Here is a 25,404-nt window from a genome sequence, read left to right as displayed (position 1 = left end):
CTCATATGAAGCTTCTTCTGCTTATTTATTGCTGCTATACAATTGCAGGGATATTATAAGCAACCTTTGGGGGAGGCGCATTTGAGCTGGAAAGGCAAAGGTTTAGAATGTTTTCAGATCATATTTTAAATAAATAAATGTAGCAGATTGTGCTACCTGAGACTGCAGAAGAGTGGAATTGCAGGTTTGCTTTCCCTGTATTTCTTTTTAAACCTCCTTATGCACAAAATCCCCAAATTCAAAGAGGAGGAATTCTAACCCAGCTTTCTTCCTGGCACGCTAGTTTTCTATGTGCATTACCTTTCTGCTTGCAGAAGCTGGCATGCAAAAACAAGTTTAAGCTAAAATCTTGTCCCGGACATGCTCATGTTCCAAATATGGGGAAGTTCTGATGTCAGGGAGAACAATCTGGACTCCCATCTGCAGCTTGGAGTTGTACAGATAGATAGATAATACTTTATTCGGCTATAAGCCCACAAGGTAAAAACCAATCAATAAATAAAATAGCATTTTACATTCTAAAATATCAACTAAAATATTTCAACGCATACTCTCCTTCACATTACATACAATCTCTAGATGTACCATATTGTGGCCTTGATTATAAAAATGGTGGATAGAGTTTACTAGATTTTAATAGTCATGCAGCATTCCATGAAGTCTTTTATATGAAAGAACTGAATTCAGGAATCTGGCAACCTGTAATGTTCTATAAGAATCAATGTCCTGGAGTAGATAGGCTAGATGTGATTCAGGTGGTTTTGCAAGAGTTTCCAAAATGATTGAACTCAGAATCCTTGATCGGGGAACAATATATAAAGGACAATTAAACAAGATATGATGAAGGGATTCTATTGATTTGTTGTCACATGCGCATAGAACAGAGGTTTTACCATTAGAAAATCTATTGTTCAGCACATTTGAGGGGAACACATTAAATCTGGCTCTAACAAAAGCGAATCTATGCGACGCAACCGATAAGGAGTTGTACAATCTCAGATACTCAGGGCTATGTGATCCATCTGAACGTGTGACTGGGCTCTCTGCCTAGAGGAGAGTGAACAAAACAGGGTGCCACAGCCTGCAGATCTGTAAGTAGGCAACATCACCACTGTATCTCCTCACTTCTTCCTGGGACTCCTCAACAGGTCAGGAGCTGACCAAGGGCCGATCAGAGAAGGTCCGCATTTTCCGCGCCGAACAGTTCTACGCAGTGAAGTCAGGCAAATGGTACTTTGAATTTGAGGCCGTCACAACGGGAGAGATGCGAGTAGGGTGGGCACGACCCAACGTGCGGCCTGACGTGGAACTGGGAGCGGATGAGCTTTCCTACGTTTTCAACGGACACCGGGTGAGTCAGAGGGGATGAACTCCATATGTCAGGAGTGCTCTGATGGTGTTTCCTGCTTGGCAGGGGGTTGGACTCGATGGCCCTTGTGGTCTCTTCCAACTCTATGATTCTATGATTCTATGAACTACGGCCTCATTTGCACCATACGTTTAAAGCTCTGTGATGCCACTTTAGAATAGAATCGTAGGATTGTAGCATTGGGAGGGACCCCAGGGGTCCTCTAGTCCAGCCCCCTGCGGTGCTTTAAACAGTTGTGGCTTCCCCCAGAGAATTCTGGGAGCTGTAGTTTGTTAGAGGCGCTGAGAGTTATTAGGAGGCTCCCTATTCTCTCAGAGGTACTTTTTCTAGAGCTGCTTGGAAGAGTAACTGACAGTTAAAACACCCTGGAAATTGTGGCTCTTTGACCTAGGCCTAGGGGCCGGATCTGGCCCAATCATATTCTAAATCCTGCCCATGGACGGTCTGGGAATCAGTGTGTTTTTACATGAGTAGAATGTTGTTATGTACTGAAGTTCTCATCCTGGGCCAGCAGGGGGATACTGTAGATAGTTCAGGTCCACATATGCAAATAAGGGATCGAAAGTGACATTCAGTGATTGGATAGTTACAGAAAGTTGTTACAGTTACGTTGTAGTGGAGCTCTATAGAAGCAGGCTGGCTGAGCCCTTCAGTTCAGTTCTGTTCTGGCCTGTGAATAAACAAGAGCTGTTTGAAGAATCGCTGTGTCGTCTGATATGTTCACCCACAACTTAACACTGGTGACGAGGATGGGATCGATTTAAAATGCATCTCTGGGTTATTTGTGAGGCATAGGAATTCATTCATTTTTTCCCCCCAAATATAGTCCAGCCCCCCACAAGGTCTGAGGGGCAGTGGACCAGCCCCCTGCTGAAAAAGTTTGCTGACCCCCTGCTCTTTGAGGTGAACGGGGTCTTCCAACAACTCTCCACACCCTTAGCTCCCAGAATTCTTTAGGGGAAGCCATAACTGTTTAAAGTTGTATCATGTGTTTTTTAAATGTGTGTCAGACGTCCAAGTAAGACTATTCCTCCATTTAGTTCACTGTTGTCCACACTGACAGGCAACAGCCCTTCAGAATTGCAAGCAGGGGTCTCTCCCAAATTCTACCTTAAGTTGCCTTTCAGGGTCTTAACAAATGGCAGGTCCCACAATTCCTTGGGGGAAGCCGTGACGACTGTTTTAAAGTGCTGTCGGAGCTCTTTAAATGTATGCTACACCCATAGCTGTCAAGCGTCCCTTATTTGGCGGGACAGTCCCTTATCCCAGCGCCTTGTCCCGCTGCTGTCCCTTATTGATGATGTCACTTAAATAAGCTACTGAAGGTAATGGGGCTCTTTCTATGTCCAGCTGTCCTTTGTCAACAACAAATTGTTGCTGTTTTTTTCTGTTGAATATATGCTATATGGTAATTTATGGACCTAATAGGTACCTAAAGCCATTTGCACACAAGAAAATATGTATTTTATCAAAGTAATTGTTGATCCCTTATTTTGGCTGCTGATCCCTTATTTTCGAGACTGCTGGTCCCTTATTTTCAAATCTGTAAGTTGACAGCTATGGCTGCACCCCCCTCATCCTGGGGGGGGGGGTGGACCCCGCTAGCCAAGTCCTGCTTTGTGTCTCCTCTTCCTGCTACCTGTTACCTGATCCTTCCCCCCTCTCCCAACCTCCTATCCTTCAGGGCCAGCGCTGGCACGTGGGCAGCGAGCCTTTTGGCCGGCCGTGGCAACCGGGGGACGTGGTGGGCTGCATGATAGACCTCATCGACAACAATATCATGTTCACGCTCAATGGGGAGATGCTGATCAGCGATTCGGGGTCGGAGTTGGCCTTCAAAGATATTGAGATCGGGGATGGTAAGTAGAGGACTCAGGTTCTCTCTCTCTCTCTCTCTCTCTCTCTCTCTCTCTCTTGCTCATGGGCCACATGAAGAACTTGCAGGGTTTCTTTGTCAGCTACAAGGAGAATAGAACACTCTAGTGCAGCGGTTCCCAACCTGTGGGTCCCCAGATGTTGTTGGACTACAACTCCCATCATCCCTGAGCTCTGGCCTTGCTAGCTAGGGGTGATGGGAGTTGTAGTTCAACAACATCTGGGGACCCACAGGATGAGAAAGGCTGCTCTAGTGCATGGGTAGGCAAACTAAGGCCCGGGGTCCAGTTCTGGTGGTTTACCAAAAAATGGTTCACCAAAAGTGGTCAAGATATTAACTGATATACATGAAATTTCATATATAGCTATATAATCCCTAGCGTAGTAAGATAAGACCTTTTGGAGCCGGCATTTTTTTAAAAAAGTTTTTTTATGAACCGCCCTAGTAGGACGCGGGTGGCGCTGTGGGTTAAACCACTGAGCCTAGGGCTTGCCGATCAGAAGGTTGGCGGTTCGAATCCCCGTGACGGGGTGAGCTCCAGTTGTTCAGTCCCTTCTCCTGCCAACCTAGCAGTTCGAAAGCACGTCAAAGTGCAAGTAGATCAATAGGTACCGCTCCGACGGGAAGGTAAACGGCGTTTCCGTGCACTGCTCTTGTTCGCCAGAAGCGGCTTAGTCATGCTGGCCACATGACCCGGAAGCTGTACGCCGGCTCCCTTGGCCAATAAAGCGAGATGAGCACCGCAACCCCAGAGACATCTGCGACTGGACTTAATGGTCAGGGGTCCCTTTACCTTTACCTTTAGTAGGGCAATAATTGTTCCTTGATAATTTGTTACCCCCCTCCATGATGGTACCTGGGGCGGATTTCCCCACCGCCCCCCGTTCCTATACCCCTGGATGCAGAACCCAGCACCCAGCCCGGTACCAAATTCTGTGCTTGTGTCTTTCCTTGAGCCGTGCAATAATTAACATTAATCCAAAGCGGCTCTGGGACAGACCGATGGGCTCTAGTGATGGGCACCAAGAAAATTGGGTTTTTAATTCCCTCCACCTGTGTGGCTTTGCAGGTTTCATCCCGGTGTGCAGTCTGGGCTTGTCCCAGGTGGGGCGCCTCAACCTGGGCCAGGATGTCAGCACCCTCCGCTACTTCACCATCTGCGGCCTGCAAGAAGGCTTTGAGCCCTTCGCCATCAACATGAAGCGGGACATCACCATGTGGTTCAGCAAGAGCCTGCCCCAGTTCTCCACTGTGCCCACGGAGCACCCTCATTATGAGGTGAGCTTTGCCACACTTGCGCGAACTGAGGCCTGGGGGGGGGGGACACCCCAGAGAGACGGGATTTGTAGAGCGATGCCTGCAGAGAACATTCTAGAACACTCTAGAACATTCTAGATCATTCTAGAAGCCCAGTTTGTGAGGAAAAGAGCGAACACCTCCTTCGCCTCACTTCAGAGGGCATTCTTTGGCAGAATGAAAGCTTGGAGAGTGGGAATGTGAGGGAACTTGAGAAATGATTTTTTTTCAATTTTTTCATTTAAATGCTTTATTATTCATTTTTATATATATTTGTACATTTTTATTAGTTTTTTTAACATATCATTCCCAACAATCATATAGCATAACTTCTTATCTTATACAATATTTTAGACTTCCGTCAACACCTCTGATGATTTTCCGTTCTTTATCACTTATTCTGCATTTCTTAATTTCTCTGTTACTCTTAATGATCATTAACTAATAATTGTCCTCGTAGTCTTTCTTGAAATATTTCAAATAGTCCTCCTTACAGAACATCTTGCAGTCCTACTGGCGTAAACTGTTCATTACAATTGCTTTTCAAATAGTTCATATATTTACTCCAGTCTTCTAAGAATCTCTGGTCCCGCAGGTTTCAAATCTTTCCTGTTAATTTATCCAATTCTGCATAGTCTATACATGCTTTATTATTAATTTTCCATATATATATATACAACACGTAGTCATCTTCATTTCAGTCATTCCAATAAAAATATACAAAAGATACATACAATTTCAACTACACAAGCCTATGACATCCAATCCTCTCCATATTTTCCTTTATGTTAAACATCTTGCTTTAATTTATCATTACTATTTTGTAAAAATTCTCTTTTCTATTTCAATATCACATTCCATCATATGTATCATTTTATTGTCTTTTTTTAATTGATTTATCATCAACCTATGTACCAAACACATAACCATACAAAGCAATAGCAGAACCACACACGGAGAATATTCTGTTAAAAAAAAGCAAATTGCAGAGATGTGGTAACATAGAACCAAAATTATAAGGGGAGCCTATATAGCCCAGCTATGACGAAGAGTGAGTTCATGGGGCGGCGAAACCTACCGGAAAAATAAGAAATCAAGATAACAAACTTTTTATAAAAGAATGGAAATAGTTCGTTGAATATTTACAAACAAACTGCAAACAGATAAAAACACTGGCAGGATTATTGTAATAACCTGCAGTTTTATAAGAGTATATATTTAAAGCCGATGAATAAATGAAACAAATTAATTTGGATATGCAGAAGGTATTAAAAATAAATTTAAGGAACCGCAGAAAGAGGGGGAAGGAAGTCAGGTTTTGAAATGTTAAAATGACTGTGGAATCATTAAAATGTATAAAACTGAAAATCATAAATAAAATAAAATAATAAAAAAGTGAGTCACTGGAGGAGTGCTTATATGGCTGTCCCTATTCATATATATATATAATTTTTTAAAAACGGAGGCCAGTCCACTTCAAAATTTGAACCCTGTGAGGAAGATAAGAGGGAGGTTGGTTTCTGAGGTACAGTGGTGCCTCGCAAGACGAAAATAATCCGTTCTGTGATTCTCTTCGTCTAGCGGTTTTTTCGTCTTGCGAAGCAAGCCCATTGGCGGATTAGCGCTATTAGCGGCTTTTAGCGGCTTATCTGCTGATCGGATCAGCTGATAAGCGGCTTAGCGGCTTAGAAAAAAGGGGGGGGGGAAACCAGCAGGAACTCGCAAGACATTGTCGTCTTGCGAAGCAAGCCCATAGGAAATTTGTTTTGCGAAGCACCTCCAAAACGGAAAACTCTTTCCTCTAGCGAGTTTTCCATCTTGCGAGGCATTCGTCTTGCGGGGCACCACTGTAAATATAAGGAGAGACAGAGGAAGATTCCAGGCTTGTTGCCTCACCATGGAGAGACAACGTGAGGGAGAAGGCCCTTAAGGTATAAGGTATATGACAAAGCCATGTTGGGGAAAAGGGATCAGGAGAATAAAGGAACTGGCGTTGTTATGGAGCTCCAGAGAGAGGCAAATAGTGGCACGCACAGAGTGGGCAGCAGTGAGGAGGCAGGGGAGAGAGGCAAGCCTTGGCTGTGTCTGAGGGAAGCAGCCATGTCTGCTTGATAAGAGGAGCACTGAGCCAGAGCTACCAAGGGGATAATATTAATATAATAATAATAATACAGTGGTACCTCGGGTTACATACGCTTCAGGTTACAGACTCTGCTAACCCAGAAATAGTACTTCGGGTTAAGAACTTTGCTTCAGGATAAGAACAGAAATCGTGCAGTGGCGGCCCAGCGGCAGTGGGAAGCCCCATTTGCTAAAGTGGTGCTTCAGGTTAAGAACAGTTTCAGGTTAAGAACAGACCTCCAGAACAAATTAAGTACTTAACCCGAGGTACACTGTAATATTTTATTTTTTGTACCCAGCCCATCTGGCTCGGTTTCCCCAGCCACTCTGGGCGGCTTCCAACAAAGATTAAAAATACATTAAAATGTCTCCATTCTAATAACTCTGGTATTTTATCAGTTTTCCCATTTTTTGCCACTACGATACTGGCATCTGCGGTTGCATAAAGGAATACATTCCTTTTATCCTTAGGGATGTCATTTTTTTTTTAATGGTTGGTACTTTCTGAGGGCTCATCTTGACTTTTGTGCCGCGTTTCTAGGCAGGTAAGGATGCGGATTTGGTTGCAGGTGACTTGTGCGAAAGAGAAACCGTAAGGTGAACCCGTGCCGCCCTGTGCTCCATTTTCAGGTCTCCCGGATCGACGGCACCGTGGACAACCCTCCGTGCTTGAAGATGACCCACCGGACGTTCGGCTCGCAGAACGCCGTGGTGGAGCTCCTCTTCCTTCGGCTCAGCATGCCCGTGGAGTTCGACGAGAAGTTCAAGGTCACGGCGGGCACCACTCCCCTCACGCACGCCCTCACCATCCCCGAGGACGAGGTCAAGGACGTCGACCTCGACTCGGAATACGAGCAGCTGAAGAAAACCGCCAGCCCCAAGGAGGCCGAAGAGGCCGAGAAGGAGAAGCAAGGCCCCGCTCCGCCAGGCGCGCCTAAGGAGCCCCCCAAGGAGGCCTCCAAGGCCGAGAACGAAAAGGATGCTTCGACGGAAAAGGGCAAGACCAAGCGAGGGTGAGGGCTGGGTTGGGGAGTGGGCAGAAAAGGCTTCTTGCCTGGGGTGCACCCCACTGACCTCAGATGGCTTCCCTTCAGCACCTTCCTGCCTATGTTATTACAACAACAACAACAACAACAACAACAACAACAACAACAACAACAACAACAACAAATTTATTTATACCCCACCCTCCCCAGCCAAGACCGGGCTCAGGGCGGCAAACAACCAATAATAAAAACAAGTTGATTGAAATACAACTTAAAAACAAGATTAAGATACAACGTTAAAACATTAAAATGCAGCCTCTTCACAGGAAAAAAAAGAAAGAAAGAGGGGGAGGGAGTCAAATTGATTCTAAGCCAAAGGCCAGGTGGAACAACTCTGTCTTACAGGCCCTGCGGAAAGAGATCAGATCCCGCAGGGCCCTGGTCTCATGAGAGAGAGCGTTCCACCAGGCCGGAGCCATCACTGAGAAGGCCCTGGCTCTGGTTGAGGGTAATCTAACTTCCTTAGGGCCCGGGACCTCTAGGGTGTTGCTATTTATGGACCTTGAGGTCCTCCGTGGGCCATACCAGGAGAGGCAGTCCTGTAGGTATATCCCAACGTGGCTCCAAAGAACATGCAGCAACATGCTTGGCTTCCCATGAGACTGTCACCTCATCCCTCCCTCCCCCATTTAATTCAGATTTACCCTTTATGTGGCACGTTGGTTTTATATATCTGATTTTCTGCAGGAATGGTAAATCTCTTATCAAATGGGAAGAAAATATAAGATGGCCTTCCAAACCAACTGCTTAAGGCGATTTTTGAAACAGTTAGAAGCACAAAAGCGCAGGTCGTTGTTTTACTTTTGAACCACATTTTCTGCAAGTGAATCTGTGCTCAAAGCAGTTCAGAAACTAAATGCAGCGATGCAATAATTATACACCGGGAGCCGTATAATGTCACTGCAACGCCATGCTAGAAAATTAATCATCATTAATCAACGGTTCATTTGACATATAAAAACATGTAACTAAACAGTACAGCTCACTAATAGATCAAGTCAGCATTTCCATGAAGCAGCAGTTTTTCGGGCAGCAGTTCCTTTCTGAAGGCTCCTAGGGCTGGAGGGTGGGGCAAGCCAGGGGGAGAAAGCCACCCCCTACTGTCCAGCACAGAGTCACTGACCCCCTCACTGCATTTAAAAGAAGACTAAAACCCTAACAGGTGGACATTGGTGTTTAAGACCAATTTGTCCTACTAGGAAATCGTGCTTGAACAAGCATGTCTTCAGCTGTTTCCGGAAAGTGCAGTTAGTGAGCACTTGTCGTGTCTGAGGTAAAAGGTAAAGGGACCCCTGCCCATTAGGTGCAGTTTTCGACGACTCTGGGGTTGCTGCGCTCATCTCGCTTTATTGGCCGAGGGAGCCGGCGTACAGCTTCCGGGTCATGTGGCCAGCATGACTAAGCCGCTTCTGGCGAACCAGAGCAGCACACAGAAACACCGTTTACCTTCCCGCCAGAGTGGTACCTATTTATCTACTTGCACTTTGACGTGCTTTTGAACTGCTAGATTGGCAGGAGCTGGGACTGGACAACGGGAGCTCACTCCGTTGCAGGGATTCGAACCGCCGACCTTCTGATCGGCAAGCTCTAGGCTCAGTGGTTTAGACCACAGCGCCACCCGCGTCCCTTGTCGCATCTGAACAGGAATGCTATTCCACAGAACAGGGGGCAGCCATGCTAAAAGCCCTGTTCTGAGTTACTGCAGAGTTCAGTTTCTTTATTAAAGTTAGGAATTTTGGGGAGAAACTACGGGACGTATGAGCATGATGGCATGCGGGTGGTACTGTGCAAAACATTCATGCGTAAGCAGTGACAAGGCCCTAGTGTGCTGCCGTGTGAAAGTGCCCCTTGCGTGTTTAACAGTGTGGTCCAATGTGGATTGATTCAGAAGTAAGTCCCATTCAGTAATGCACTTTAATCCAAGAAAAGCAAAGATGGCAGCCTTGGAGAGAATGAGGTCTGGTTATTTGGATGCAGCGCCAGCTTCCGTTTCTGACCATGCTCCCTCTCTCCCACGTCTCCAGTTTTCTGTTCAAGGCCAAGAAAGCCACCACTTTCATCAGCCCTCCTCCAGTCGTCCCCACCGTACCTCGGCTGGAAGAGGAGGTGGTTCCAGATAACCGAGATGACCCCGAGATCATCATGAACACCACAACGGTAACAAGGACTTGGCTCTTTGTGAGGCTTGGCATGCAGTCTCTTGATAGAAGCAGAGATTCGCTCCTTTACTTTGGGGTGCTCAGGTGTGCTTTGCTACAGGTCGAGGGCATCTTTTTTCTGGGTGGGGCTAAAGCACAATTCACGGACCAGTTTCAGAGCATGCGACCTTCTCCCAGAGATGGGATGCTTGGGGAAATGTTTTGAGTTCAAAAAACCTGCGCATAGCTCCTCTCTTCCTTCAACTTGCACCAAAGGAGGAATTGCTTCCTAGCTTAAGTGAACCACAGTTTGTCATTAGCCCTTTCTCCTTACAGTATTACTACTCAGTTCGGATCTTTGCGGGCCAGGAGCCTACCTGTGTCTGGGTAGGCTGGGTCACACCTGACTACCACCAGCACGACATGAACTTTGACCTCACCAAGGTGCGCAACGTCACTGTCACCATGGGTGACGACAAGGGAAACATCCACGACAGGTGAGAGCTAGCCGGGTTCCTTTTGGGTCTGTCATAGACATTTCCTCAGGCCCGTGCCTTAGTTGATTGTGGGTGAAGGTTGAAAGGAGGTCTGACAAAGATAAAACAAGGACCTCAAATGCTCATCCATGAATGTTTATAAAAGGACTGATCTGTAGCCTTATTAGACTTTACCGACTGGTGGGGTCTGTGTTGCTCCTGGGAGGGAGGAAGGAAGTCAAATGATACCGAGGTTGGTTCAGAGAAAGAGTTTATTCTGCTCTCCGGATAGCAGAAGGCACTTGCGTGGTCAGTCCACAGCAAGTCCAAAGAAATGAGAAATTTCATGCAGTACATATACCCTCCAGGTACCCTCTCCCCCCTTCCGCAGGATTCCAACCACATCAGCTTATACATGCAGGTTGACATCACAGATGTTCCTGCTCTGGTACTCTTAACCATAAAAGGGTGTTCCTCTTCCTGTACTCTTGACCATAAAAGGGTGTTCCTGTTCCTGTTCCTAAACTCTTATCTTGGACAAGAGGTCACCAACTCCTGGCCCCGTTCCCGGGTGGCTGACAAGGTCTGTGCCTCAATGTAAGATAAGACCCAGATGCGTCATCCCTGCTCCACTTTGGAATGGACAAGGCCATTCATTAGGCGTCACGGACTGATAAAGGAGAGAGCTTTGAGCACTTGTTTATACAGTTGGATTTTGGCTCAAGAGCTCATGTTAAAGCATTTTAGAAATGCTCCCTTGGAGAAGGAAAAAATGCGGATTTTGGGGCCTGTTTCAGACTGACTGTCCAGTCAGGTTTTAAGTTCTGGGAACCCATTCCTTCACTCCGCCAAAAGGATGAGCACAAAAAGAGGCTACAGACAAGAGGGGTGATGGGAATTGTAGTTCAGCAACATGTGGAGGGTACCAGGTTGGGGAAGCCTTGCTTTCCAGGGCTTAGTGGTACCTCAAGAAGGTCTTGGTCAGAAGGACTCTTCAACTGTTTCTCCCTTTCGTAGCATCAAGCGAAGCAGTTGCTACATGGTGTGGGGAGGGGACTTCGTCTCCAGTACCCAGCAGACTCGGGTCAGCACTGTAGACTTGGTGATTGGCTGTCTCGTTGACCTGGCAACAGGCCTCATGACCTTTACAGCCAATGGGAAAGAGGTCAACACTTTCTTCCAGGTGAGTGGGGCACCTTCTGGGTGGAAGGGCAGAACACATTTTTCAGGACACTGTGGAGTACAGAGAGGTGGTGGGGATACAGAGCATATTTAATTTAAGGAACTTGCTGCCACAAGGTGTGGGGATGCATGCTGGCTTTAGATAGTCTTTAAATGAGTTATTAAAATAGATGTGAAACTGTTGATAAGGATAACTTAATGCAACCTCCATTTTCCACCTCCAACCACCGACGCCGGAGACACACAAGAGGGGAATTGTTGGCTGGAGCTTCTATATTCTCCTTTGAGGCTTTCAGAAAACAGTCCTCTTTCCAGAGCATGGTCAAGGATGCCTGTTATATGCACCTGCCATGTTCTGAACCGATGCAAGCTTCAGCCAGGTTGAAAGTTGCCCACCCCTCCAGCAAAGGTTGTGAGTGGACAATATAACCCTCTGTCTCCAGACTACATCCTCCAGGCTTGTGGAGAACTACAGAGCCTTTAAGGGCCAACCCTCGGCCCTAAAGGCGGGCAAGTCTCCTCTGTCCCATACACTGCCAGGCTGGTGATGTGCAGTTGGAAGCATCTGGTTCCTCGTGGGAAGGTGCCTGAGATGGTTCAGGCTCTGACTCAGTAGATTTCTCTGGGGGCTCCTATCCCTCAGCCTGAGGCACAATGAGCTCCCTTTCTTCCACAGTCAGCTCTGAGCCCTAAACTTGACCTGGTTCCCTAACTCCCTTCCAGGTTTCCATAGAATCATAGAGTTGGAAGAGACCACAAGGGCCATCGAGTCCAACCCCCTGCCAAGCAGGAAACATCCACCTTGTGTCTGGATCGCTGCTAGATTCAGGGGCTGTGAAACCACCCGTGTAAAGGCTTTCCTACACCACAGACTTAAACTACTTTACCTGGTGTGTCTGATTTAGCGTAGTGGCCAAAAATGTCAGGCGTATGTGCATGTCAGAGACTGTAGGACCAATACGCTCTGATTTGCTTGAATGTATTTACAAAAAATAAAAAATAAACTGCCCTGAAATAATTGATAAAAGCTGGTATATATAATTGTTTTAAATACATTAAAAATAAACAAAACATTGACATGACTCAGCATCCAGGGTACTGGGCATCCTTGCAATGCCACAATCCCCATCATTCATTGGGAGAAAAAGTTACAAGTTGAAACCTTTTTCCTATGTGTTTTACTGCATCATCTTACACACCTGTCGCACTGCAGGTGGAGCCAAACACGAAGCTGTTTCCTGCTGTCGTTGCCCTCCCAACAAGCCAGAACGTAATCCAGTTTGAACTGGGCAAGTTGAAGGTAAGGCCCAAACCGCCAAATAGTATTGTTTTTGCACACATCCCAATCGCCGAGCCATGAGGGACTCTAAGGGTTCCAATCCTTATCTAGGGTTCGGTTTCCTTGAAATGAAGGTGAATGGAGACTGTGGTGTCTTCATGATATATGGTTACATTTGCATATCAATACAACCTTAGCATAGAATGGAAGGCCTCACAGCATTAACACCCCAACAGATCTTGCCTCCACATTAAGTTCCCAGACCATAGCTCTGGGTACAGCACAGAGTAAGGCAAGCCTTTGTGTCTCCAGCTTCCAGCATCAGCCCAAACCTTCTCACAAACAGCCTCCACCTGCTGTTCTCCATCCTAGGATCACATGGCATCCAGCCAGATGAGGTGGGAGAAGGCCCATCCTTTTGTCTCTATATCAACAGGGCAACTTTTTTGGACATATAAACGGAAGTACTTAGTTGGCCAGCTGAGGACATTACCTTAACAAAGAAATGAGTCTGCCTGGTTCAGTTCTAAACCGCACTGCATACTGGGTCACAGGCTTGGAAGGGAGCCACAGATATCCAAACTGACCTCCCCTCAAAACTACAACAGTATTTTAGAACGGAGGGAAGCTTGCAGTTGTGACATTCAGAGTGACCACATTCTTCTGTCTCCCTTCTCCTCCCCTGGCAGAACATCATGCCCATCTCAGCTGCCATGTTCCGCAGTGAGCGGAAGAACCCAGAACCCCAGTGCCCCCCACGGCTTGCCATTCAGATGCTGACACCGATGACCTGGAGCCGTATGCCCAATGAGTTCCTGCGGGTGGAAGTTGCCCGTTTCAGCGACCGGCATGGGTGGATGGTTGAGTGTACAGAGCCTAACATCATGATGGCCCTCCACATTCCAGAGGAAAGCCGGTGAGTCTCCTATAAGCCCCTGTAGGAATTACAGCTGAGCTCTACCAAGTCCTAAGGCAGATTAGCCATTTCAGCACCGTGGAGAGCTCCTAATGAGCCACTTGCTCCCACAAAGGGCTGGAAGAAAATGGAGACCTTTTGAGCATATCTCCTCCCACTCACCTCTCAGAAGTCACATGCCCACCGTTCATTTGAAGCAGGGGGCTCTCTTGGTAGTTCCACCACCTTCAGAAGTTTGGGATAGTGGTGACCCTGGAGAGGACCTTCTCTGTGGCAGCCCTAAGTCGTGGAATTCATTCCCTACAAAGGTGCGTCTGGCACCTTAACTATACACCTTTTGGCCTAGGACTTGCTGATCAAAAGGTCGGCGGTTCGAATCCCTGTGATGGGGTGAGCTGTTGCTTGGTCCCTGCTCCTGCCAACCTAGCAGCTCGAAAGCACGTCAAAGTGCAAGTAGATAAATAGGTACCGTTCCGGCGGGAAGATAAACGGCGTTTCCGGTGCTGCTCTGGTTCGCCAGAAGCGGCTTAGTCATGCTGGCCTCGTGACCCGGAAGCTGTACGCCGGCTCCCTCGGCCAATAAAGCGAGATGAGCGCCGCAACCCCAGAGTCGACCACGACTGGACCTAATGGTCAGGGGTCCCTTTACCTTAACCTTAAAGATGTGTCTCTTTACACTCGCATTGGCCACCTGAAGTATGAGTTTTCAGGACCTACTTATTCCTGTTACTGTAATTTATTTTAATACTATTTTTAATACCGACTTTTAAGTGGTTGCAACCTGTCCTGGAACCTGCTGGTGAAAAGCAGGAACAACAACAATGATGATATAAAATGAGGATAATGTGTACATCAAACTACAAGCACTCTGAGTTACAGTGGTACCTTGGGTTACATACGCTTCAGGTTACATACGCTTCAGGTTACAGACTCCGCTAACCCAGAAATAGTACCTCAGGTTAAGAACTTTGCTTCAGGATGAGAACAGAAATCGTGTTTTGGCGGCGCGGCGGCAGCAGGAGGCCCCATTAGCTAAAGTGGTGCTTCAGGTTAAGAACAGTTTCAGGTTAAGAACGGACCTCCAGAAGAAATTAAGTACTTAACCTAAGGTACCACTGTATTTCCTCATCCGAAAAGCACTTGAAGAGACACCCTGTTAAGAAAATATAAAGAGGAAAGAAAGTGTTAAGATTATCATCATGCGTAGTTACAGACCCATGTTAAGCCTATTATATTAATAATTCACCCTTTGCATCTGTTTTGCTCTATTTTGTTTTCAACTTATACTTCCCTAAAAAAATCATAGGGAGGTATCTAATAATAATAATAATAATAATAATAATAATAATAATAATAGTAGTAGTAGTAGTAGTAGTAGTGGTGGTGGTGGTGGGAATTGTAGCTCCATGAGGGATAAACTACACTTCCCATGACTCATTTGGAGAAGCTATGTGCTTTGAAAGCACGTCAAAAGTGCAAGTAGATAAATAGGTACTACTCTGGCGGGAAGATAAACGGCGTTTCCGTGCGCTGCTCTGGTTCGCCACATGACCCGGAAGCTGTACGCCAGCTCCCTCGGCCAATAAAGCGAGATGAGCGCCGCAACCCCAGAGTCGTCCGCGACTGGACCTAACGGTCAGGGGTGCCTTTACCCTTTACCTTTATGTGCTTTAAATGTAAGGTGTAGATGCAGCCCTAGGCTCAGCTGTCTTATGGAGAACTAGGGCTTTTTCAAAAAGATGGTGCCCAGGCCTGGAGGACAGGGCACTTCCTGCCACACAGTGCTCTCACATTCCTCTCTTCTGACTCCCCTTTGCAGGTGCATAGACATCCTGGAGCTTTCAGAGCGCCTGGACCTGCTGAAATTCCACTCGCATACCCTGAAGCTGTACTGCGCTGTCTGCGCCTTGGGCAACAACCGGGTGGCGCATGCCCTGTGCAGCCACGTGGACGAGTCTCAGCTGCTGTACACCATCGAGAGCAACCACCTGCCTGGCCTTCTGCGCAGCGGCTACTACGACCTGCTCATCGGCATGCACCTGGAGTCAGCCAAGCGCTCCCGCCTCATGATGAACAGCGAGTTCATCGTCCCCATGACGGACGAGACCAAGAGCATCACACTCTTCCCGGCCGGCACCAAGAAGCCCGGCCTGCCCGGGGTGGGCATGAGCACCTGCCTGCGCCCGCCGCTGCACTTTGTGGACACCTGCTTCGTCAGCAACAGCAAGGAGCTGTACCAGCTGAGCCCGTCCATCCCCTTGGACGTGCTGAAGGTGAAGGCCATCAACATGCTGACCGAGGCCGTCCAGGACGGCGGGCAGCACACCCGCGACCCCGTCGGGGGCAGCGTGGAGTTCCAGTTCGTGCCGGTCCTCAAGCTGATCTGCACCCTCCTCATCATGGGCGTCTTTGAAGACGAGGACGTGCGCCACATCCTCAAGATGATCGAGCCGAACGTCTTCGTGGAGCCCAAGGAGGAGGAAGAGGCAGCAGCGGATGCTGAGGAGGGAGGGGAAGAGCAAGCGCCCACGGCAGAGGAAGAGGAGGAGATGGCGGCAGCGGAGGAAGAAGACGAAGAGGGGGCAGAGAAAGAGGCCGGAGGAGGGAAGAAGGAAGACGTGGAGGGAGGCGAGAAGAGGGAGCTGAAAGCCATCGAGGCCGGGGAAGCGGAAGCCAAGGAGGATGAGGAAGGGTTGGAGGAAGGCCTGCTGCAGATGAAACTTCCTGAATCTGTCAAGCTGCAGGTAAAGGGTGGGGCTTTAGGGTTTCCTTCCCACCCCCGCTCCCTCCAGATCACCCAGCCTCTGTGGTCCTTCAACCGTGGCTTCCCAGCCATCTTATTCCCACCGTCAGAGTCGGTTAGCTCCGTTCCCTGTCCAAACAATGGACCACACACTTTTAACGGGATCAAGCACATCTTGTTCTTGACTGGTCACTTTAAGAATAGGATGCTGGACTAAATGGGCCATTGGCCTGATTCATAACGGCTCTTCTTGTGTTCTAGGGAGGAACGAAAGGAGCATGAGGCGAACACTTGTGTTTGGATGGGTGTGAGGTCTTCATGTGTTGGATTGAATGGATGGTGCTCTAGCTGTTGTGCTTCTGTGACCATGTGAGAAAGCAGGAGTGTGTTTTGGGTTGTACCCAACTGAGTTTTAACTTGGAGCGGATGCGCTGAAATTAATGAACATGTTATTTCATTCCACTCGGTCTAAGCTCAGTTGGAGACAACCCTCGTTGGGTTGGCTCTGGCTCCACTCATGGGCTGCCCACTTTTAATGGGGAAGGGACATCTTGTCCTCGTGGCCACTGTGAGAACAGGATGCTGGACCTGATGGCCATTGGCCTGATCCAGGGCTCCTGCTATGTAACATCCTGAGCCAGCTCTGTGAGCACCGGGTCACCCTGAAAGACCCATCTCTGTGTGGTCCACCTCCTTTGAGGCCACTCCCATGTCCCATCTCCAGTTGGTATGTACAACTGTTGTTGTTTAGTCGTGTCCGACTCTTTGTGACCCCCTGGACCAGAGCACGCCAGGCACTCCTGTCTTCCACTGCCTCCCACAGTTTGGTCAAACTCATGCTGGTAGCTTCGAGAACACTGTCCCACCATCTCGTCCTCTGTCATCCCCTTCTCCTTGTGCCCTCCATCTTTCCCAACATCAGGGTCTTTTCCAGGGAGTCTTCTCTTCTCATGAGGTGGCCAAAATATTGGAGCCTCAGCTTCAGGATCTGTCCTTCCAGTGAGCACTCAGGGCTGATTTCCTTCAGAATGGAGAGGTTTGATCTTCTTGCAGTCCATGGGACTCTCAAGAGTCTCCTCCAGCACCATAATTCAAAAGCATCCATTCTTCGGCGATCAGCCTTCTTTATGGTCCAGCTTTCACCTCCATACATCACTACTGGGGAAACCAGAGCTTTAACTATACGGACCTTTGTTGGCAAGGTGATGTCTCTGCTTTTTAAGATGCTAAGCCCCAAACCTCCTCCTCTCTCCTTCTCAGTCCTTTCCACCCAGCCCTGGTGACTGTAGCTCCTCTCCCCATTGTGCTGACTCCTCTCTCTCCCTCCCTCTTCCCACAGATGTGCAACCTGCTGCAGTTCTTCTGCGACCGCGAGCTGCAGCACCGTGTGGAAGCCATCATCGCTTTCTCGGAGCGCTATGTGGACAACCTGCAGACCAACCAGCGCCAGCGCTACAACACCCTCATGCAGGCCTTCACCATGTCCGCCGCAGAGACGGCCCGGCGCACCCGAGAGTTCCGCTCCCCTCCTCAGGAGCAGGTACTGGGGAGGGAGCAATGGGGAGAGCTAAAGGGGGTGGCTAGGCAGGGCGTCAGCCAGTGAAGTACAACTTCCTGTAATGCCTCTATGTCAAAAGCCGATAATATTCTCACACAGCAATCCAGAATATTATTATTCTTCATTATTTATTGTATAATACTTTCACTGACCACCTCGCTGAGGAAATCCTGGGTGAGTTTGAAAGCCCTGGTGCTAGCCTCTGATTGATATAGTAGAAGCAAATTGAAATAGCAGAAGCAAATTAAGTTTCATTTTGGGATTCAGAACTGGGAGCCCTGCTTGTCTCCACCTGGCTTGGATTGGGGCCTGACAGGCTCCATAAAGAGTGCTGCTGCTGCTGCTGCTGCTTGGCAAAGAAGGCTCCATTATTGGGTGTTTTTTAATCTATGTCATTTAAATTGTGATTGATATTACAGTGGTACCTCTGGATGCGAACGCGATCCGTTCCGGAGCCCCGTTCGCATCCTGAAGGAAACGCAACCCACGTCCACACGTCCGGCGATTCGCCGCTTCCGCACATGCGTGTGACGTCATTTTGAGCGCATGCGTGAGCGGCGAAACCCGGAAGTAACGCGCTCCGTTACTCCCGGGTCGCCGCGGAGCGCAACCCAAACATGCTCAACCCAAAGCTATTTCAACCCGAGGTATGACTGTAATGCTGTATTAGATTTCGATTTTATGATTTATGCGGAAATTGTTTTCCATTTGGCTGGTACTTTTTTATTTGTTTATTGTTTATGACTTTTGTTATGTTGGTAATTATGTAAATCTTGTCATGTTGTGAGCCGCCCTGAGCATTGTTTTTACTATGGAAAGGCGGCATACAAATAAAATGATGAATGATGAATGAATGAAGTTCTCACTGTCAGTGGCCTACAGTGCAGCACTTGATGTTTTGCTGTTCTGCTAAATTTGTATCGTGAACAACTATTGGTTTACTGAGAGCAAGGGAAAGATTCTTCTAATCGAGAGCCAGTGTGGTGTAGTGGTTAAGAGCGGTAGTCTCGTAATCTGGGGAACCGGGTTCGCGTCTCCGCTCCTCCACATGCAGCTGCTGGGTGACCTTGGGCCAGTCACACTTCTCTGAAGTCTCTCAGCCCCACTCACCTCACAGAGTGTTTGTTGTGGGGGAGGAAGGGAAAGGAGAATGTGAGCCGCTTTGAGACTCCTGAAGGGGAGTGATAAAGCGGGATATCAAATCCAAACTCTTCTTCTTCTTCTTCTAATGCACAGCCTTTCCCAACCTGATGCCCTCCAGATGTGACGAGCTGTAACTCCTATCAGCCCCAGGCAGTTGTAGTGCAAAACATCTGGAGGGCACCAGGTTGGGGAAGACTGGCATAGTACATTCAACAGGAAAGGCCCGGATTCTCTGCTCCAGCATGATGCTAGGTCAGCCTTTCTCAACCTGTGGGTCCCCAGATGTTGTTGAACTACAGCTCCCATCACCCCTAGCTAGCAAGGCCATAGCTCAGGGATGATGGGAGTTGTAGTCCAACAACATCTGGGGACCCACAGGTTGAGAACCGCTGTGCTAGGTGCTGTACGGAGCATGGGACAAAAGCTGCCCAGGCTTGCAACCCACATCCAGTGCAACCTGTGTCTTCTTTCCTCTGCAGATCAACATGCTGCTTCACTTCAAGAATGGGGCTGACGAGGAGGAGTGCCCAGTACCGGAAGACATCCGGGACGAACTGCTAGAATTCCACGCTGATTTGCTATCTCACTGTGGTAAGGAGACCTCTTCATTGCCCCTACCAGCCCAAAGCACACTGAAAATCACTCTGCTTGATGCAGAGGAGTGCTGGGAAGCACCAGCTGAGGAACCCGCAAGTGAACCCTGGTCTCACAGAACCAGATGAGGTGTGAAGAGGGCAGAGCGAAAGCAGACAAGGCAGCAGAGTCTCAGATTGCTTGGGAAGGACCCGGGCGAGGAGGAGACTTAGGAAGCTGTGGGAAGGCGTGGACCTTCAGTCCTCACAACTGCCATTGGGGCAAGGTCTACTGGAAAGAGTTGCTGTGCTCACTAGGCCTGAGCTGTTTTGTTTCTTGGAATAAAGAGTTGACGTCACTGACAGTTTCTGAGTTATTGCTGACTTGCTCCCGACACCTGCCCTAACATCAGGACACATTCGCACCATATATTTAAAGCACTGCGATACAACTTTAAACCTTCATGGCTTCCCCCAAGGAATCCTGGGAGTTGTAGTTTCTTAGGGGTGCTGAGAGTTCTGTTTCGTAGATGCAAGCCACACCTTCCCCAGCTTATCCCTGTGGTGAACGACAGCTAGAAGCTTGTACAAACAGAAAGTGTGGGTTGTGAAGTTGTTGCAGATGCCAAGGTCCACACTTGCACAGTATGTTCTTGTCCACACAACCTGGCTGGCTTGGGCACCAGGCCGGTTTCCCCCATTTTTTGACACTTGCGCTCATTAGCTCTGCACATTCCCCAATAGGTATCCAATCGGAGGGTGAAGAAGAAGAGGAAGAGGAAGACACATCCTTCTACCGGCGGCTGATGGGCTTAGTGGATAAGGTAACGAGCTTCCGCAAGAAGGAGGAGAAAACGGAGGAAGAGCAGCCTGCAGAAGAGGAGCCAAAACCCAGTAGGTGCAAGAGTGGAGTTGGGGAAGGAAAGGGGTGATTAAGGGGCTACTTTGCTGAGAGTTATAGGGACGCGGGTGGCGCTGTGGGTTAAACCACAGAGCCTAGGACTTGCCGATCAGAAGGTTGGCGGTTCAAATCCCCATGATGGGGTGAGCTCCCGTTGCTCAGTCCCTGCTCCTGTCAACCTAGCAGTTCAAAAGCACGTCAAAGTGCAAGTAGATAAATAGGTACCGCTCCAGCGGGAAGGTAAACAGTGTTTCCATGTGCTGCCAGAAGCAGCTTAGTCATGCTGGCCACGACCCGGAAGCTGTACGCTGGCTCCCTCGGCCAATAAAGCGAGATGAGCGCTGCAACCCCAGAGTCGGCCACAACTGGACCTAATGGTCAGGGGTCCCTTTACCTTGCTGCGAGTTGAGGATCATGGCCATGAGTCAGGAGGAGGCAAATTTATTTAATGTTCTTAAGAAGTGTCCTTTGCCCGCTTCGTGACCTCCAGATGTTTTGCACTATAGCCTCTTGTAGGCTGTCTAGTACAGGCTTCCTCAACTTTGGCCCTCCAGATGTTTTTGGCCTACAACTCCCATGATCCCCAGCTAGCAGGACCCATGGTCAGGGATGATGGGAACTGTAGTCTCAAAAACATCTGGAGGGCCGAGGTTGAGGAACCCTGGTCTAGTAGACCTCAGTTGTCCCTCTCCCCAACCACGCAGGCACCCTGCAGGAGCTGATCTCGCACACCATGGTTCACTGGGCCCAAGAGTCTTTCATCCAGAGCCCGGAGCTGGTGAGGGTCATGTTCAGCCTTCTCCATCGGCAGTACGACGGCCTTGGGGAGCTAATCCGTGCCCTCCCCAAGGCCTACACCATCAACGCCAACTCTGTGGAAGACACTATGAGCCTGCTGGAGTGCCTGGGCCAGATCCGTTCACTGCTCATCGTCCAGATGGGGCCTGAGGAGGAGAACCTGATGATACAGAGTATTGGGTATGTGCCTCCATCTCTTCCTGTAGCCTCCTCCTTTATCCCACCCTGAAGCAGTCCCTCCATGCTCCCTGGGTTCCCGGCTCCTGCTCAAACGGAACTGTTCGCTCCAATGAGCTGCAGAAATACATTTCCATATTACTCAGCCATCTTGGTTCATCTTGTCTGGTACTGAGCTCTACAAGGTCTGAGGCAAGGATCCTTCCCTGCTCCTGCTGCCTGAGGCCCCTTCTCGCTTGAGACACTTGTGTAACATCTGCTCTGTCCATGAGCTATGACCCCACCCCCAATTTTGACTCCTTCCCATTGTGGGGACAGCATCCTTCTCTGAGGCTAAGTCTGTTACGGAAAAGGAGCAATGCAGCAGCGAGCTGCAGCTGGCTGGAAAGCAAAACAGGATGTGAATGTTTGGGACTGTACCATGGGAACAAAGGGGCAGTCTATTCACTGTGGTGAGCACCGGATGTTAGCTCAGAGTGTCATTTGACCTGTACAGGAAGTACAGGAGGTGGAGTTTTGTCTCTCTACTGTTGGTGTCTGAAGAGAGCAGACGCGTTTCTCTGTAATGCTGCAAAGACAGAAATAAAGGCATGTAAATACATTTCCGTCTATCTCTTTCCCCTCCCTGGGGGGAGCAGGGAGCAGGGAGCAGGGAAGAGTGGTGTGTTCTTCTCACACTTGAGGAGGATCGCCGATCGTGACCTAGCCTGTATCCTGCCGGGAGACGCAGACAGGGAGGTCAACAAGGAGATCAAGCCGGGTGCCTGGAGAGTGGCCAGTTCCTCTGATAAGGCTTGAGAATCCGACAAAGTCCACTCCATACATTTAAAGCATCGCTATCATGCCTACTAGCCATTGATAGTCTTACCCTCCTCCACGTATTTGCCCTACCCTCTTTTAATGCCTTCCAGGGTGGCCATTCTCTCAGCCTGAAGCTCTTCCCCTTAAACACTCACTACTCCCACTTGCTCTGTCCCTTGCACCGTGGGCTTGCATTCTCCTGTACTCAGTGCCTTGCACCCTTGTGTTTTCCCCTGGCAGCAACATTATGAACAACAAGGTCTTCTACCAGCACCCCAACCTGATGAGGGCTCTGGGCATGCATGAGACCGTCATGGAGGTGATGGTGAATGTGCTCGGAGGAGGAGATTCGAAGGTAAGGAAGCTTGCTCTCGGCTAGCACAGGCCCACGTTTTCAAGGCTGCTCATGGCTACACACACACCCAACAAATTGATGGAGGAGGTGGTGGTGGTGCGGTCTTCAGTGCAGGAGAGTGAGGGGGTCCATAACTGGATCAAATGCTTTCTGCCATTCTGTGAGGAGGGATGCATGGCGTTGACCTTGAAAGCCCTAAATGCCCAGTATACCTGAAGGAGCGTCTCCACCCCCATCATTCTACCTGGACACTGAGGTCCAGCACCGAGGGCCTTCTGGTGGTTCCCTCACTGCGAGAAGCAAAGCTACAGGGAACCAGGCAGAGGGCCTTCTCAGTGGTGGCACCCGCCCTGTGGAACGCCCTCCCATCTGATGTCAAAGAGATAAACAACTACCTGACATTTAGAAGACATCTGAAGGCAGCCCTGTTCAGGGAAGTTTTTAATGTGTGACATTTTAAATGTATTTTTAATCTTTGTTGGAAACTGCCCAGAGTGGCTGGAAAAACCCAGCCAGGTGGGCAGGGTACAAATAATATATTATTATTATTATTATTATTATTATTATTATTATTATTATTAACATGTGGAGAGACAGCTGCTGCTGTTTCCTTCTCTTGGCACCCATTTTGATTTCATAAAATCAATGTGATTTTATATTTTAAAAAAATACTTCAATAGAGTGGAAGAACTCACTGCTTCAATACTGTAATGGGTTTAGGGGTTGCTCGTGCGTAAGTTGCCGCCACTCCTGGCTAGGTTACCTGGTTGAACCCTTTCTGACCGGACAGCCTCTAGCTTTGTGGCTGTCTCAGTCACTGGCAGAATCCGTCAGTGGGCGTTTCTTGAACTTCTTCCAGCAAAAAAGTTCTTTGACGCCTAGTCTCCTCCTACTCTCCCTGCGCGGAAGTCTTTTGTGCAGGGAGGGTGTGGGCAGCGGAGTACCCGTACTCTCTCCGCTGGTCTCCGGCGAGGAGTCTTGGAGCCTCCTCTCCGATTCCCCTATCTGCCCCCCTCTCTACTGGTGTTACGCTGATTTCCTTCCCCAGCGGACGGGCTGCCTCTCTCCCTACTGGGACCCTCTCCGGCATCCCTCTGGAGCCTTCCCTGCGCCTCTAGCTCCGATGGCAGTTCCCTGACAAATACTTTTCCAACGCTGGAGCTTTTGAGGAACTCAGAGCTCTTATTTGACCAATTCCCACGGAAAGGCGAAGCACCGATAGCAGTTTGAAGTAATGCACCTCTCCTCCTTCAGGCCATACAGTGGAACTATGAACTGCTTCATTATTGACAGGAAGGCACCCCATTTTTAAAAAAGCTCCCTCCAAGTGAACACACGCACACTCAGAATGTCTATTCTGGACTTGGTGCGCTGCAAGTGCGTGCAACAGCCATGCAATGCCGTCTTCGTCAAAACGTTACCCCATATTTCAGGAGAGGGGTGGGTGAGATGGTAAAGCGGGTGTTTAGCAAAGCTGTTAAAGGAAGCCACCTTGTCCCTTGCTGAGCAGGAGATCCGCTTCCCCAAGATGGTGACCAATTGCTGCCGTTTCCTCTGCTACTTCTGCCGCATCAGCCGCCAGAACCAGCGCTCCATGTTCGACCACCTCAGCTACCTGCTGGAGAACAGTGGCATTGGGCTGGGTGAGCAAGGGCGCTTCGGAGCAGGGTTGGGGGAGTGCAGTGGGGTGCTGGGGTGTGAAGGAACACAGCAGATATCTGCTGTCCAAAGATGATGGGAATGGGCTTTTTCTGTGGTGGCTCCCCATTTGTGGAGTCTCGCCTGGCCCCTTCATTACATATCTTTTAGGTCCCCGGCAGAAATGTTTCTCTTTAACCTGACAGTAAGAGCTGTTCGACAGTGGAATTTGCTGCCAAGGAGTGTGGTGGAGTCTCCTTCTTTGGAGGTCTTTAAGCAGAGGCTTGACAACCATATGTCAGGAGTGCTCTGATGATGTTTCCTGCTTGGCAGGGGGTTGGACTCGATGGCCCTTGTGGTCTCTTCCAACTCTATGATTCTATGATTCTAGGTGTTTGGCTGATGAACATAAATGTAGAAATATTCTCACACGGGTGAAATTTGCTCCTCCGTTTCCATGTGTGTCTGGTGTCAAAACTGAAGGGCAAACCATTTTTTTGGTCCGCTTCCACTGTTCTGAGAAATTCTGATTTAATGCTTTGTTGTTGTTTAGTCGTTTAGTCGTGTCCGACTCTTCGTGCCCCATGGACCAGAGCACTCCTGTCTTCCACTGCCTCCCGCAGTTTGGTCAAACTCATGCTGATTTAATGCTAGTTAAAACAAACTGAGAAAGCATAAGATGTCGCCCCGCAAATCCATCCATGCCTCTTTAGCAGGGGAGGATTAAACCCCGTTTTGAAAAATTAAACGGTTGCATTTTTTCAAAGTTGGATTTTTTTTTATTTTTGTCTCTAACACAGACCTACCCAAGTTGCGTCATTCCAGCTACAACTTCTGAGGGCAGTGACTCCTCTATTCCCTTTTGTCAGGCCCCTTGGCCCTTGAGTGCTGCATGTTCTTACTGTTTGCTTTGCTCCTCTAGGCATGCGCGGATCCACACCCTTGGACGTGGCAGCTGCTTCTGTCATCGACAACAACGAGCTGGCTCTGGCCTTGCAAGAACAAGACCTGGAGAAGGT

At 48.7% G+C, this 25,404-nt stretch overlaps 1 protein-coding gene and 1 long non-coding RNA gene across 12 annotated transcripts in view; one reads left to right on the top strand and one right to left on the bottom strand.

The window, feature by feature from the left end:
* The window catches only part of RYR1 (ryanodine receptor 1), a 208,177-nt gene that overhangs the window by 82,032 nt on the left and 100,741 nt on the right, over positions 1-25,404 (top strand). For all 11 annotated transcript variants that reach the window (XM_083515697.1, XM_083515696.1, XM_083515703.1 and 8 more), the window contains exons 26-42: positions 1,149-1,351; positions 3,054-3,228; positions 4,315-4,523; positions 7,293-7,675; positions 9,733-9,865; positions 10,183-10,343; positions 11,340-11,505; positions 12,718-12,804; positions 13,473-13,699; positions 15,519-16,443; positions 17,782-17,982; positions 19,623-19,734; positions 20,460-20,609; positions 21,321-21,594; positions 22,633-22,747; positions 24,258-24,390; positions 25,308-25,402. In XM_083515697.1, the coding sequence (XP_083371823.1) occupies positions 1,149-1,351; positions 3,054-3,228; positions 4,315-4,523; positions 7,293-7,675; positions 9,733-9,865; positions 10,183-10,343; positions 11,340-11,505; positions 12,718-12,804; positions 13,473-13,699; positions 15,519-16,443; positions 17,782-17,982; positions 19,623-19,734; positions 20,460-20,609; positions 21,321-21,594; positions 22,633-22,747; positions 24,258-24,390; positions 25,308-25,402 (3,749 nt within the window). The remainder of the gene's footprint in view (positions 1-1,148; positions 1,352-3,053; positions 3,229-4,314; positions 4,524-7,292; positions 7,676-9,732; positions 9,866-10,182; positions 10,344-11,339; positions 11,506-12,717; positions 12,805-13,472; positions 13,700-15,518; positions 16,444-17,781; positions 17,983-19,622; positions 19,735-20,459; positions 20,610-21,320; positions 21,595-22,632; positions 22,748-24,257; positions 24,391-25,307; positions 25,403-25,404) is intronic.
* Positions 5,515-6,041, bottom strand: LOC310712759. The gene is made up of 2 exons (XR_014528991.1): positions 5,616-6,041; positions 5,515-5,567 (listed from the first exon to the last, which is right to left on the bottom strand). It is a non-coding gene; the product is annotated as an uncharacterized lncRNA (long non-coding RNA).

Source organism: Podarcis liolepis (assembly GCF_965112155.1).
Source record: "Podarcis liolepis genome assembly, chromosome: 7".
Classification (NCBI taxonomy): Eukaryota; Metazoa; Chordata; class Lepidosauria; order Squamata; family Lacertidae; genus Podarcis; species Podarcis liolepis.
Note: the sequence above shows the minus strand (reverse complement) of the source record. Positions and strands in the feature narration are given on the sequence as shown.